The 15,012-nt window shown below is 42.4% G+C and overlaps 3 gene segments (V, D, J or C); all 3 read right to left on the bottom strand.

Annotated features, from left to right (window-relative positions):
* Window positions 1-2,008: 2,008 nt before the first annotated feature.
* LOC130124491 (T cell receptor alpha variable 38-2/delta variable 8-like) lies at window positions 2,009-2,496 on the bottom strand (the record flags this gene model as incomplete). The annotated part of the segment is given in 2 exon segments: window positions 2,009-2,382; window positions 2,478-2,496. Coding segments are annotated over 2 exon segments (393 nt in total), but the record flags the coding sequence as incomplete, so codon positions are not given.
* Window positions 2,497-6,650: 4,154 nt separating this feature from the next.
* LOC130124172 (T cell receptor alpha variable 18-like) lies at window positions 6,651-7,089 on the bottom strand (the record flags this gene model as incomplete). The annotated part of the segment is given in 2 exon segments: window positions 6,651-6,976; window positions 7,071-7,089. Coding segments are annotated over 2 exon segments (345 nt in total), but the record flags the coding sequence as incomplete, so codon positions are not given.
* Window positions 7,090-8,138: 1,049 nt separating this feature from the next.
* On the bottom strand, window positions 8,139-8,603 carry LOC130124490 (T cell receptor alpha variable 18-like; the record flags this gene model as incomplete). The annotated part of the segment is given in 2 exon segments: window positions 8,139-8,491; window positions 8,585-8,603. Coding segments are annotated over 2 exon segments (372 nt in total), but the record flags the coding sequence as incomplete, so codon positions are not given.
* Window positions 8,604-15,012: the final 6,409 nt, after the last annotated feature.

The following is a 15,012-nucleotide window of genomic DNA, read 5'->3' as shown; positions in this document are numbered from 1 at the left end:
GAGCTGCCTCAGAAAAATGTGTGTGAAAAGAAAGGCCGGATCAGCCGATCCCAGCACAGACAGCATTTTTTCCATTAACTCAGACGGTTTGCCGTCGCCGAGGCCATTCGGGGACAGTAAACGGTCTGCCTTCTCCAGCTCCGACAGTTCAAATAGTTTCAGGAGGAATGTCTTTATAGCATCGTACTTGCCAGCAGCTGGCGGAGCTTCCAACAGCGTCATTGCTCGCGCCGTTGTCGATGCGTCTAACGCCGCCACTACGTGGAAGTACTGCGTTGCATCCTGCGTTCTCCCTCTCAGCTGGAACTGGGCTTCCACATGTTGAAACCACGGCCGTGGATTATGCTGCCAAAAGTCGGGTAGCTTCACAGTAGCGGTGTAAATGCTAGCGTTAGCAATAGCCATGTTGTTAGCACCGGCGTCGTCGTTGTCAAACATACTCGTATTAGTTGTTCGATCACGTCGGGGTCACCAATGTGGAGTTAGAAAACAACGAGACAGGAGACGTGAGAGTAGACGTAGTCGAGGTAGTTTACTAGCTCCAACTTTACATGTCATATATTCGACAACGACACTGAACACTCTGGACCGGAAGCGGAAGTGCATTCTCTCTTAGGTGAATGTCTCTAGTTATATAGATGTGGGTCACCACAATATATATATATATATATATATATATATATATATATATATATATATATATATACACACACACATATAAGGGGATTCTTACATTATAAGAAATGATAAATGTGTTGATCTAAACAGGACGACATAGAATAAGATTAGTCATTATAATTATTAAATAGTTTCTGAACATGACCCAAAGTCAATAAGTCTCACCAACCATGACAGAGACAAAAACTGTGGAAAGAAAGGTCCTCCTTATCAAGTGCCTCTATTTAAACAGACAACAGCCATCAGTAATATTTTCCGAAGAAATAACAACGGGAGGACAGAATTAGCACAGTGGCGCCCCCAAGGGTTGGCCAGGGGTGGCCACGGCCACCCCGATACTATTCCTGGCCCCCCCTGCTGCCCCCCCCCAGCCACGAGTCACATATACAGAATATGCTTCTGATTAAGCATAATATGCTTCTATCTGATATTTTACATTAGGTGCCGTTCATTTAAATCAATAATGTATATTTTTCATAATACAGTCATACAGTTGCAGAATCAACCTTCTATTGATATGCATCATATATTATCTTTTTTGTGTGCTAATGTCATTGATAAAGTCATGTTTTTGCTGGATGTCATCGATGTGCTATAAACTCTGTGTACCCAATCCACAGATGAAGAAGCGGAGAGAGAGAGGGAGAGAGAGAGAGACGGGTGAGGGATGGGAAAAGTCTATTAGTTTTGGGAGAAATGTCATTTGTCTTGACTCCACAGCTCCTTCCATAGCAGCCTGGCCTCTGTGCTTTCACAGCAGGAGCACGCTTGTTCTTCTCCTACTTGCTGTCATCGCTTCGCAGAAAATGCACCAGTCCAGCTCAGTCATGACTCTCATCACAGTGGTAAACGATTTATAGTGACGACCAGGGAACACAATGTTTTGTATGCATGTTCAAAAGTAAGACAGGGAGCTAAAATAATGAGTCTTGAAAGAATAGCTCTTAAATAAGCAGGACTAAACACCACCACTCACCTGTCACCATACACACTGCTACTTGTCCCATGGATTAGTCAAGCAGTCTCGCTTCCATCAAGTAACCACCAAGCTCTGACATCCATCAAGTTATTTTTCTTCTAAGACTAGAATACAATGCAGAATTTGTTAAACGAATCTACAGAAGACATTAATACTTTTCTTTATCAAGATAGTTTAACGTTTCAATGCAGAATCAAATGTTTTTGGATGTTGTATTGACACATTGGACAAATCAGCAGTTGTAGGAAGCTGGCTTGTCAAACTGTCCAATGTGTTTTTCTTCAGCAAGGAACCAAAGTGATTAAAATGTGAATACTGCCCTCTAGTGGATCTGGTTTATCGTTGCGTTGTCTCTGGATTCTTGATAGACACTCTAAGGTTTTTGTAGTAGGTTCTGCAGTTTCCTGTCACTGTGGGCCTCAGAGCACAGTAGTACACAGCAGAGTCAGACAGCTGCAGACTCTGGATCTTCAGAGGAACTGATCTTGAGCTGGAATCCAGGCTGGAATCAAATCTCTCCTTGAACTCGTCCGCTGTGTTCCCTGATTCAGCAGTAATGCGGATCAGAATGAATGTGGGCTTGTCGTCTGTAGCCTGTCTGTACCAGAAAAGATATGGACCTGTGCGACTGGTGTTATAGTGACAGTCCAGTGTTACTGTCTCTCCCTCACTAACAGTCACATCTCCTTTGGGTTGGAGCACGTTGTCTTTTTGAGCTCTGCATTCTGTGGGACAACAACAGACGGTGTCAGTGTGAGGAAAAGAATCAACAAGACCAAAGTTCAGATTAATAACAAGCAAACCAAGAGTTGTGTCCTACCAAAGCACATAGCAGCCAACAGCAGAGAGATGAGCAGGAAGCTCATAGCTCTTCTGTTCAGTAACTATGAGCTCCAGTGACCAGAGAGGACTTCCTGTGTCTCACTGTGGAACCTGGTTTTAGCTCCAACACTAAGTGGTAGATTTGAAGGAGGGGCTTGTTCAGAGTGACAGGGCTGATGACCAATACCCTGTTATTACTGCTGCTGACAGGTTCAGGCAGTACAACACATTTTACATCATGTTCCTGTTGAGGGGAATTGTCTTTAAAACAATGAACAAGTGTTATGTTATTATTATTTGTGTGATTCTATTTTGGTGAATCTGCAAATAATTCACAAATTTAATATTGAAGATTTTTATTATTTGGACTTTTTTTGTTGTTGTTAGTTTGTCTTTTAATGAGAAAACCTAAAGAATAATTGCATTGTGTTATGAATAATATTGACAATAAAATGCAGAAATCTTTGTTTTGGAAAAGTGCATTCATCCTGTTTCATTAAACAGTAATGTTGTGATGTGCTAATAAACTGATGGAATCATAGCAAAGTTGATGGAGTATTTGGAAATAAATAAATGTTTGTTTTACTCTCATCATTTCAATTGTAGACGTCTGAAACTTCATAATTTGAAGAACTTTTAGCGTCTCAGTGTATCTCTGAGGATTCAGCTGTGATTCCACTCACCTCTACATGACTCTTCATCACTATGAAGAACCTGAATGGACTAAATGACAACAAGTAAACAAAGATATGAGTCCTGAAACCAGACTCCAGCCACCATGAAAACTAAAGTTAAAGGCTTGAAGTCAGTCATTCATGTGATGAAACTAATGTCATAGGAAGGTGGAGGTCCAACCGTCTCTATCAAGTTAATGAGAAACATTGATCATGAACATTGTCAAATAGTATCCTGATGGTGTCCTGAAGATGCTTCAAAGCCATGACCACATCTCATCCACAGTTATAGTAACAAAATACATGGAGGGGAAGTCTGGACACTGCTTGGCATCCTGCGCATCATATTCTTCATAGATTTTATAATTCCATTAAAATCCTGCTTATCCTCTTTCACTGTTGTATTGTGTAAATTACATAAACACAACATCCATTGCACACTGTCCGTCTTAGGAGAGAGATCCCTCCTTTGCTCTCCCTGGGGTGTCTTCCTATTTTTCTCCCTGTTTTTTTTTTTTTTTTTTTTTTTAGGGAGTTTTTCCCTATCTGATGAGAGGGTCCAAGGACATGATGTTGTGTTGCTGTTAAGCCCACTGAGGAAAATTTGGAACTTGTGATATTGGACTATACAAATAAAATTGATTTGATTTGATTTAATCCAGTTCCACAGAATGAACAAGAAATTATATTTATTTAAACTTAAAAATAAAGATGGCTACATTTTAACAAAGTGCAAAACATTAGATACAAAACTCTGATAAATTATTTTCATTATGTGGGTATGAAAACTCTACTGGATTGATCTGCTGTTAAATGACAGAAGCAGCTGAAGTGTGTAAATGTTCTGTCAGACACTGTCAGGTTTGTGTACAGTGACTCTGGGTTTCCTGTCACTGTGGGCCTCACAGCACAGTAGTACACAGCAGAGTCTGTCACTGCAGCAGAGGACATCTCCAGATGAAACGCTTTTCTTTCTCTCTCATGCTTAAGAGTCAACCCTGGTTCTTTCTCTGAATAGTCCGTGATGAGAAGCTGTGGAGGTGAGCTGGAGTACTGTCGATACCAGTAGAGGCTCTGCATAGAGACAGAGTAGTTGCAGGAGAGAGTGACCCTGTCTCCTTCCAAAGCCAGAATTCTATCATGAAATGGTGTAACTGAATCCTCAGAGAACCCTAGATAGACACATAGATTTTTACAAACACAATAGTTCATGGAAATACCTTATGGATAATATTATGATGTATGTTCTTCCATTTCATATTTACCAGTATGAAAGGTAGATATCATCAGCCAGATTAAATGGAGTAACATCATGACTGAAGTGTGTTGAATCACCAAGTGAAAAGAACTCAGCAGCTCTTCAGTTCCAACATGAAGTCTTTGACATTCAGTTCTCTAACTACTCCCCTTGTCTTGGTCTGTTTACTTTTATGGAGATGGAGGTTTAGAAACGATTGTCATGATGTATCATCTCTTTGTTCTATTTACTCAGAAAAAATAGAAACAATGGTATTATTACATTTTAAGAAATGATAAATGTGTTGATCTCAACAGCATGACTATGAATAAGATTAATCATTATAATTATTAAATGGTTTCTGAACATGACCCGATATCGATAAGTCTCATCAACCATGACAGAGACAAAAACAGTGGAGAGAAAGGATCTCCTTATCAGGTGCCTCTACTGACCAGCTTGAGCAGGAGAGGGAGGAATCATTCAGTCAATTACATGGGGGGGGTGATTAGGTGGCCAGATAAAGAGCCAGTTTGGGAATTTTGCCAGGACCCCGAGGAACCCTACTCTTCCGATAAGTGCCATGGGATCTTTAATGACCACAGTGAGTCAGGACCTCAGTTTAAAATCTCTTCCGAAGGACAGGAGGTGGGTAGTTCAGCAGAGGTGATGTTATATGGTGCGATGCCGGAACAGCAAACCAAGTCAAAGATATGACCCTTGGTGTGGGTTGCAAAGTTGCCATATTTCATTAGATCAAAGCAATCTAACATCACGTTAAAACATGTGGTGAATATCTTGTCAGTGTTGTGAAAATTAATATTTAAATCCACCATTAGGATTATATAGGGAGACATTGTACTAAGGGTGGTTAAAACTGTTGAGCGTTCAATGATAAAAATATCCGATGCCTTAGGCGGTCTGTAGAGAGCAGCAACAATGGTGGGTGAAGGTCCATAGAGCTTAACAGCCAGCAGTTCAAAGGAAGAGTGATCAAGTAGAGAGAGTGGTGTTGGTTTTATACTATCACAATAAATCTGCACAAGGCCGCCTCCTCTGCCCGAAGACCAAGGTTTGGATATTAAACACATTTGTTTAATTTAGCTGTAGAAAGTCATTCTGTGACTGGCAGGTTTCCGTCAGACATAAATAGTCCAGTTTGTGCTCTGTGATGGCGTTATTGACCTGAGGGGCTTTGTTGGTAATAGATCGGATATTGTAGAGGGCAAACTTCTGACAGGTTTTGCACGTATAAACACCTGATTTAACTAGTGGAGTTAGCACACTGTGGTCCACATCCAGGTCAAGTCGTAATATGTCGTGTGGATAAGAGGCTCGGTGCCTAATAGTAGTCTGTATGGGGAAAACTCCTGGTAAGAGGGTTAATGACAGATGAGGCCAGTGGGGGGAGCTATCGGACAAAACAATACTGTGGGGTTCCACTGTAGGCGGAAACAAAGGCTCTGGGAGGGAAATGTGGGGTGTAAATCATCAGTCACGTACAGAAGTCTGTACTGCGTGTTGCAAAAATTAGGTGATAAATCTCGTAGCTACAAATTTGAGCATTGTCAACAACAATCTTAATCAACTCTATAGATAATTAATAGAGTAGGACTCACCAGTCACTTGAAAACAAAACCCATCCTTCATTCAGTACAGTATCTCGTGAAGGCCTTGCCTTCCTGTGTGAGGCCTTCGAGTTTAGGTCCTGATCTCTCCCTTTGATTGCTCATTACAATTCACTGGCCAGATCGGTTTAGCAAGAATATACAAATAAAACAATCAAGATATCCTGGTTTAAGGTTAATCTAATCTTTAATGAATTGAATAGCAAATTATAAGTTAATATTTTGTATTACCTTTAAATGGGCCTTTTTCTCCTTTAGTCACCTAGTTTTTTCGGGTTTTTTTTTTTTATGTGAGACCGTATGGCATTTACAGTTATTTTTCTTCTAACACTAGAGTACGATACAGGAATGTACCATTTGTTAAACAAAACCACATATGACATAAATAATTTTCTTTATCAACACAGTTTAACGTTTCAATGCAGAATCAAATGTTTTTGAATGTTGGATTGAAACATTGGACAAATCAGCAGTTATAGGAAGCTGGCTTGTCAAACTGTCCAATGTGTTTATCTTCAACAAGAACCAATGACTTTAAAATGTGAATACTGCCCTCTAGTGGATCTGGTTTATCGTTGCGTTGTCTCTGGATTCTTGATAGACACTCTAAGGTTTTTGTAGTACGTCTTGCAGTTTCCTGTCACTGTGGGCCTCAGAGCACAGTAGTACACAGCAGAGTCAGACAGCTGCAGACTCTGGATCTTCAGAGGAACTGATCTTGAGCTGGAATCCAGGCTGGAATCAAATCTCTCCTTGAACCCGTCCGCTGTGTCCCCTGATCCAAAAGTAGAGCGGCTCAGAATGAATGTGGGCTTGTCGTCTGCAGCCTGTCTGTACCAGTAAAGAGATGCACTTGATGCACTGGTGTTATAGTGACAGTCCAGTGTTACTGTCTCTCCCTCACTAACAGTCACATCTCCTTTGGGTTGGAGCACGTTGTCTTTTTGAGCTCTGCATTCTGTGGGACAACAACAGATGGTGTCAGTGTGAGGAAAAGAATCAACAAGACAAAGTTCAGATTAATAACAAGCAAACAAAGAGTTGTGTCCTACCAAAGCACATAGCAGCCAACAGCAGTGAGATGAGCAGGAAGCTCATAGCTCTTCTGTTCAGTAACTATGAGCTCCAGTGACCAGAGAGGACTTCCTGTGTCTCACTGTGGAACCTTGTTTTAGCTCCAACACTAAGTGGTAGATTTGAAGGAGGGGCTTGTTCAGAGTGACAGGGCTGATGACCAATCCCCTGTTATTATTGCTGCTGACAATAATACTGTACCCAATCCACGGAAGAGGAAGCGGAGGGAGAGAGAGAGGGGGGGGGGAGAGGTAAAAGTCTATTAGTTTTGGGAGAAATGTCATTTGTCTTGACTCCACAGCTCCTTCCATTGCAGCCAGGCCTCTGTGCTTTCACAGCAGGAGCACGCTTGTTCTTCTCCTACTTGTTGTCATCGCTTCGTCTTTCAAGCAACCTGACAGCTCGACAGAAGAGTGTGTTCCCCGCCTCTCCCTTCCTTCTCGACGCGACTCCTCCAAGGCAGCCAAATGAATCAGGAACAAAACTTTTGCCTTGCAGAACATGCACCAGTCCAGCTCAGTCATGACTCTCATCACAGTGGTAAACGATTTATAGTGACGACCAGGGAACACAATGTTTTGTATGCATGTTCAAAAGTAAGACAGGGTGCTAAAATAATGAGTCTTGAAAGAATACCTGTTAAATAAGCATGACTAAACACCATGACTGACCTGTGACCATACAGACTGCTACTTGTCCCATGGATTAGTCAAGCAGTCTCGCTTCCATCAAGTAACCACCAAGCTCTGACTTCCATCAAGTTATTTTTCTTCTAACAATAGAATACAATGCAGAATTTGTTAAACGAATCTACAGAAGACATTAATACTTTTCATATCAAGAGAGTTTAACGTTTCAATGCAGAATCAAATGTTTTTGAATGTTGTATTGACACATTGGACAAATCAGCAGTTGTAGGAAGCTGGCTTGTCAAACTGTCCAATGTGTTTTTCTTCAGCAAGGAACCAATGACTTTAAAATGTGAATACTGCCCTCTAGTGGATCTGGTTTATCGTTGCGTTGTCTCTGGATTCTTGATAGACGCTCTAAAGGTTTTTGTCGTAGGTTTTGCAGTTTCCTGTCACTGTGGGGCTCAGAGCACAGTAGTACACAGCAGAGTCAGACAGCTGCAGACTCTGGATCTTCAGAGGAACTGATCTTGAGCTGGAATCCAGGCTGGAATCAAATCTCTCCTTGAACCCGTCCCCTGTGTTCCCTGATTCAGCAGTAATGCGGCTCAGAATGAATGTGGGCTTGTCGTTTGCAGCTTGTCTGTACCAGAAAAGAGATGGACTTGTGCCACTGGTGTTATAGTGACAGTCCAGTGTTACTGTCTCTCCCTCCCTAACAGTCACATCTCCTTTGGGTTGGAGCACGTTGTCTTTTTGAGCTCTGCATTCTGTGGGACAACAACAGACGGTGTCAGTGTGAGGAAAAGAATCAACAAGACAAAGTTCAGATTAATAACAAGCAAACAAAAGTTGTGTCCTACCAAAGCACATAGCAGCCAACAGCAGTGAGATGAGCAGGAAGCTCATAGCTCTTCTGTTCAGTAACTATGAGCTCCAGTGACCAGAGAGGACTTCCTGTGTCTCACTGTGGAACCTTGTTTTAGCTCCAACACTAACATGGTAGATTTGAAGGAGGGGCTTGCTGACAGGTTCAGACAGTAAACACATTTTAGATCATATTCCTGTTGAGGGGAATTGCCTTTAAAACAATGAACACGTCTTATTATTCAACTTCTACAGTTGCAACAAACATTTGTCTACCTATCTTTTTAAGTCATGAATTGGGTTGTTTGGTTGTCTGTTTTTACTTGAGTGGATGTGAACCAAGTGCAATATGTTGTGAATAACATGGACATTTAAAAAAAAGTACAGTCAACACTGTGCATAAAGTTTTTGTGAAATTTTTATAAGAAAAATGTTGCCTTTTGCAAATGTCTGGATTATATGGACAGAAACAAACTAAGACATGAGTTATCAAACCAAACTCCAACCAACTTCAGAACTAATCTTAAAGATTTGTAGTGAACCAGTCAAATGTTCATGTAATGTAACAATTGTTACATGAAGGGTTTATGTGAAACCATCTCCATGAAGTTTTAGACAAAGTTATTGATTACAGCTCTGCTTTCAATATCATTGTACCATCCAAACTGGTGTTGAAACTCAGAGGTCTTGGTCTGGGCAACTCTATCTTTAATTGCTCATTTGATTTCCTGAGAGGCCCGTCCAAGACTGTGAGAATAGGTAAAACATAATCATCCACATTAGTTCTTCAGACTGGCACACCTCAGGGCTGATGTCTAGGCCCCCTAATGTACGGTCTGTTTACACACGACTGTGTAGCCAAACATGACAACAACAGCATCATTGAATTCACAGATGACACCACAGTGATTGGAGTAATAAGTGACAGTGATGAGACGGCCTATAGGAGGGAAGTGGAAGATTTAACCATATGGTGCCATGATAACGACCTCTCTCTCAATGTCATTAAGACAAAATTAATAATGATGTCGCCTTGTGGTGTACTGCACCACAAGGCGACGTTACTAACCTCTCGGCTAAAGGGTCAGACCCGTTAGCTAGGGGGCTAACGTGTCTTATTAGTAGTTTACAATAATAAATAATCATAATTATTAATTTTGCAAATAAATAGTAAACCGCAGATAAGTAATTCATGGTACCGATAAATTCATATTCATATTGTTGGTTCAGATTGCTATTTCATGAACGCAGCGCGTGCAGTGCCGATTAGCCAATCAGCTGCCTTGCTCGAGAGGGAGGACGTCCCAGAAGCAGCCCGGTTTCAGAACGCCAGGCAGACGCTTGAGAGAAGCCGCTGGAACGAGAGATAGAAGATTCTGCTTTGAAATGGCAGCGAGCTACAGTTGGTTCTTTCTTTATCCAAGCTGAGTGTTTTGTTGGTCTGGTCCTCCTCCGGGCCCTGGGTTTGTGTTGTGTCCGAGTGTCGTCCAGGACTTGGTGAGTCAACTGCTAACTAGCCGATGCTAACTAGCCGATGCTAACTAGCCGAACTTGTCCGTTTACAATGTCTGTGTGCATAGGCTAGTTAAAGCTATAAGTAGCTCCGTTATGTTGTGGATCATAATTTGTGTAAAGATTGTTGAGGAGCCACGTTTTTCTTTTGTGAACCGAATTCAGAATGTGTTTTTCTTTTGTGAACCGAACTCAGAATGTGTTTTTCTTTTGTGAACCGAATTCAGAATGTGTTTTTCTTTTGTGAACCGAATTCAGAATGTGTTTTTCTTTTGTGAACCGAACTCAGAATGTGTTTCTCTTTTGTGCAAACCGAGTTGCTAAGCTAGCTCCTTCCAGCTAGGCCGCAGCAGCAGCAGCATGGCGTATTAGCACAGAAATTAAACTGCGTCACGTTTTAGCGGTGGGTAGATTGACCATGTCAGTCGGTACTTCTGTTGTTTTCTTTTGATTATTTTATTGAGAGATACGTAAACTAACGTCTTTGCGTGTGTGATGCGCCTGTTATAATGCAGGCCAGGTTTTTCTTGGATTGGGAAGATCGCGCTTGGTGTTTCTTACCCCAAGCTGGAAACAGGATGGCGAGCCACCTATAGGAGCCCTGCTGGATCCACGTGGTCTGTCTGCGGCTTCACACAGCTCATTCTCAGGACAGCAGCCTACAGATTCGAGGACCTGGATTGTGGTAGGACAGAAACTTCCAGTTTGTTACTGCAAAACGTAGTTGGGCTCATTGGAGCAACAACGGACTTTCCAAAAAGGACCGATTATAGCCTACATTGATTATTGACTTTGATTTTTGATCTGATATGGTATTGTTAATCGCAGTATCGGCTGAGTTTATTACTCATTCATACTGTTCATGGGGTAATGCAGTTGTGTGTTACTTTTGGCATTCTGATTTACTGGTTAAGTAACTTAGGTTAATGGAAATTAGAACTGAAACTTAAAGGCCCAATGGAAAAAATAGAACATAAAACAAATTAACATAATTTGTCAACTCAAAAAATAGATAACGTCAAATTAGAATTAAAGGATCCTAAATTAGAACTAAAATATCTATGTAAAATATCTGAAACTAGTTAGTCCGCGGTGGCGTAGCGGTCTAAGCATCGGCTTGGTGTCGATGCAGTTGCCCACTGGGGACTGGGGTTCGCGCCCCGGTCTCGTCAGATCCGACTATGGCCGGACTCGATGAAGCAGCAATCATTGGCAACGCTGTCTTCGGGAGGGGGGCGGAGTCGGCTTGTGTTAGTCTTGTGAATGCGTCTCTGTGTGTGTCGGAAAAACAGTGGTTCGGCTTGGATTCGCCTTGTCACGAAAGTGGGGAGGCGCTTTCCTTCGAGACTGCCGGCCGGAGAGACGCAGTTGGCGAGCGCATGCAATACGAGGGTGGGTGTTTGAATTAAAATAGGGATCAATTTGCCACTAAATTGGGAGAAAAAAGGGAAAAATCAGAAATAAATTAAAAAAATATATATATATATCTGAAACTCAAAATAGTGGTTTAATAAGGGTTAAATCATAAAACAAGAGGTTTCAAGGAATTTATCCATTCTCACTGTGTTATTGTGTAATTGTGTATGTTTCTCTGTCTATGTTTACAATTCTTTATATAAAAACAAGCCGGTAGTTCAAACTTTATTCCCTGGTCTGTGGTCTGCAATCATTTGATGCTAGTTATAAACTGCTCCTACGTACCTAGAACTGGTCCTAGTCAACTGTCAACATCTACAGTGCTACACTGCTGTTAAGGTGGTGGCTGAAAGATATAAGTTTAGACAACGGAGTCAGCATCACGGAGAATCAGTGGCACAGTACGTGTCCGCGCTGAGAGAACTTGCTGCTACGTGCGACTCTAAAACGTTTGAGGATGACGTGCTACGGGACCAGTTGGTGGAAAAGACTAACTCCAATCAGATAAGAGAGCGTTTGATGCTGGAGGTGCCCCTAACTCTGGAAAAGGCTGTGACTATTGCTGGACTAATTGAATCCGTCACATCGAACGCTAAAATCATGGACCGGGGAACTGCGGCTGCAGCGCCGCCCGCGGGAGCTGTGGGTGTGCAGCCGGTGGACACAACCACGGGACCGCCAGTGTCCACGAGAGACAATGCCACGAGACAAGGGCTAACATGCTTCAGATGTGGAGCACGCCACCATAAAGCTTCCTACCCATCTTGCCCTGCCAGGACGGCCCGCTGTAATAACTGCAGGAAACAGGGGCATTTTGCAAAGGTGTGTAGGGGGGCAAAGAGAGTAAGTGGAATTACAGATGATGTGGAACAAGTAGAGAGCACTGTGTCTGAAGTGACTATATTAAATGTAGACACTGTAGCTCGCACTGGGAATAAAATAATGTGCACAGTACAGATGGCTGTTGAGGGGCAGACAACACAAAATGTGGAACTTTTGCTGGACACGGGCTCTGCCGTTTCAATCCTTCCAAGTGCAATGTTAATGCAACTTTTCCCAAACACCCCACTGAGTACACCCGACACTGAAACTTGTGAGTTACGGAGGCAATCCTATTCCTCTGAGTGGAACTCTACATGCCACTGTGTCATACGCCATTAATCCAGTGATCCACTTCCTGTCTACAGTGTTCAGCAGGGTAGGAAACCCAAAAGAGTTCATCTCATACAATGGGAGTCAACTGATTTCACAGGAATTGGAATCCTTTCACAAGGACAGGGGAATTGCACGCAAACACTCCTCACTCTACTACCCCCAGGCCAATGGGGAAATTGAGAGATTTAATCGATGTCTGAAGTATAGTCTGCTGACTGCGAAAATAGAAGGAAAGGAGTGGACAGCATCAACCAGAGACTTTCTGCAGAGCAACCAGGCATGCCACCACTCAATGCTCCCCTGCAGAGCTGTTGCACGGACTTCAGACGCACACCAAAGTCCATGTGACAGGCCTCCACAAACCACAGCCTGTCACATCCCTACAAGCACAAAACACAGCACAAACAGTGAAAGAGAAGCAGAGGAAGATGAAGGAGTATGCAGACATGAAGAGAGGAGCAAAAGCGGTGCACTTTCCTCCTGGGTCTTGGGTCAGAGTTAGGAGACCAGGTAAACTACGCAAGAGACAGTCAAAGTACTCTTCCCCTCTTCAGGTGCATGAGCAAAGAGGCCAGTACACTTACAGGCTGTCTCATGGGCGCACCTGGAATGCATCCTATCTCGTGTCTGCCCTACCCCTTCAGGGTCAGGGGCCTGACATAGACTGTAGCTGAGTCCAGCCTGACCCACTACATGCTCAGCCCCCTCTGCGAGAGGTCAGGGTCAGGAGGCCACCTGCTTGGGCACAGGGCTGTGCTATGTGGGGACGGTAAACTAAAACAAGAATAGCCTATTGTTGGTATGAAACTGTTATTTTGATACTGTTATTTCTTATAGACCTAGTACTGTCTGTGTGAAACTGTTATTTCAAATCCGTTATTTTTAATGACCTAGTATTGCCTGCATGAGACTGTTATTTCGAAACTGTTATTTGTTTTATGGTCAAGGTGGTATTCTGTTGTTATTGTAAGACTGCTTATAGCTAATGCAGTTCAGCATAAGCACCGCAGTGATGTATAGTTGGTGATGATATAAATGTTATCTTTTGCAAAGGGGATATGTGATGTCTTAAGTTGATGCAGTTGGAGGACAGTAGGGGGAGCTAGAGGACAAGATAGGATGTAAGTGACTGTAAGAGGGGAGGAGGAGTGTGACGTGGGTTGTTCAAGTAAAGAAGTGTATGCTAACAGACGTGTGTCTTTGAGTGGTCCCTTAGCATCACCACGCAGTGTTATCAAAATGAACATTTATAAACCCTCCATTAGGATTAAATAGGGAGACGTTGTACTAAGGGTGGTTAAAACTGTTGAGTGTTTAGTGATAAAAATATTCCAGCCTTAGGTGGTCTGTACAGAGCAGCAACAATGGTGGGTGAAGGTCCATAGAGCTTAACAGCCAGCGGTTCAAAGGAAGAGTGATCAAGTAGAGAGAGTGGTGTTGGTTTTATACTATCACAATAAATCTGCACAAGGCCGCCTCCTCTGCCTGAAGACCGAGGTTTGCATATGTAAACAAAGTTGCTGAATTTAGTTCTAGAAAGTCATTCTGTGACTGGCAGGTTTCCGTCAGACATACATAGTCCAGTTTGTGCTCTGTGATGGCGTTATTGACCTGAGGGGCTTTGTTGGGAATAGATGGGATGTTGTAGAGGGCAAACTACTGACAGGTTGTGCACGTATAAACAGCTGATTTAACTAGTGGAGTTAGCACACTGTGGTCCACATCCAGGTCAAGTCGTAATATGTCATGTGGATAAGAGGCCCGGTGCCTAATAGTAGTCTGTATGGGGAAAACTCCCGGTAAGAGGGTTAATGACTGATGAGGCCAGTGGGGGGAGCTATCGGACAAAACAGTCCTGTGGGGTGAAACCATCGGTGGAAACAGAGGCTATGGGATGGAAATGAGGGATTTAAACAGTCAGTCACATAGAGAAGTGTGTAGGGCGTGCTGCAAAAATTAGGTGATAAATCTCACAGCCGCAAATTCAAGCACTGTCAACAACAATCTTAATCAACTCTATAGATAATTATTAGAGTAGGACTCACCAGTCACTTGAAAACAAAACCCATCCTTCATTCAGTACAGTATCTCGTGAAGGCCTTGCCTTCCTGTGTGAGGCCTTCGAGTTTAGGTCCTGATCTCTCCCTTTGATCGCTCATTACAATTCACTGGCCAGATCGGTTTAGCAAGAATATACAAATAAAACAATCAAAATATCCTGGTTTAAGGTTAATCTAATCTTTAATGAATTGAATAGCATTAATATTATAATTTCATATTTGTATTACCTTTAAATGGGCCGTTTTGTCTTTACGTCATTTAGTTTTTTGGTTTATTCTTT

The sequence above is a fragment of the Lampris incognitus genome, chromosome 14 (genome assembly GCF_029633865.1).
Source record: "Lampris incognitus isolate fLamInc1 chromosome 14, fLamInc1.hap2, whole genome shotgun sequence".
Taxonomy (NCBI): domain Eukaryota; kingdom Metazoa; phylum Chordata; class Actinopteri; order Lampriformes; family Lampridae; genus Lampris; species Lampris incognitus.
Note: the sequence above shows the minus strand (reverse complement) of the source record. Positions and strands in the feature narration are given on the sequence as shown.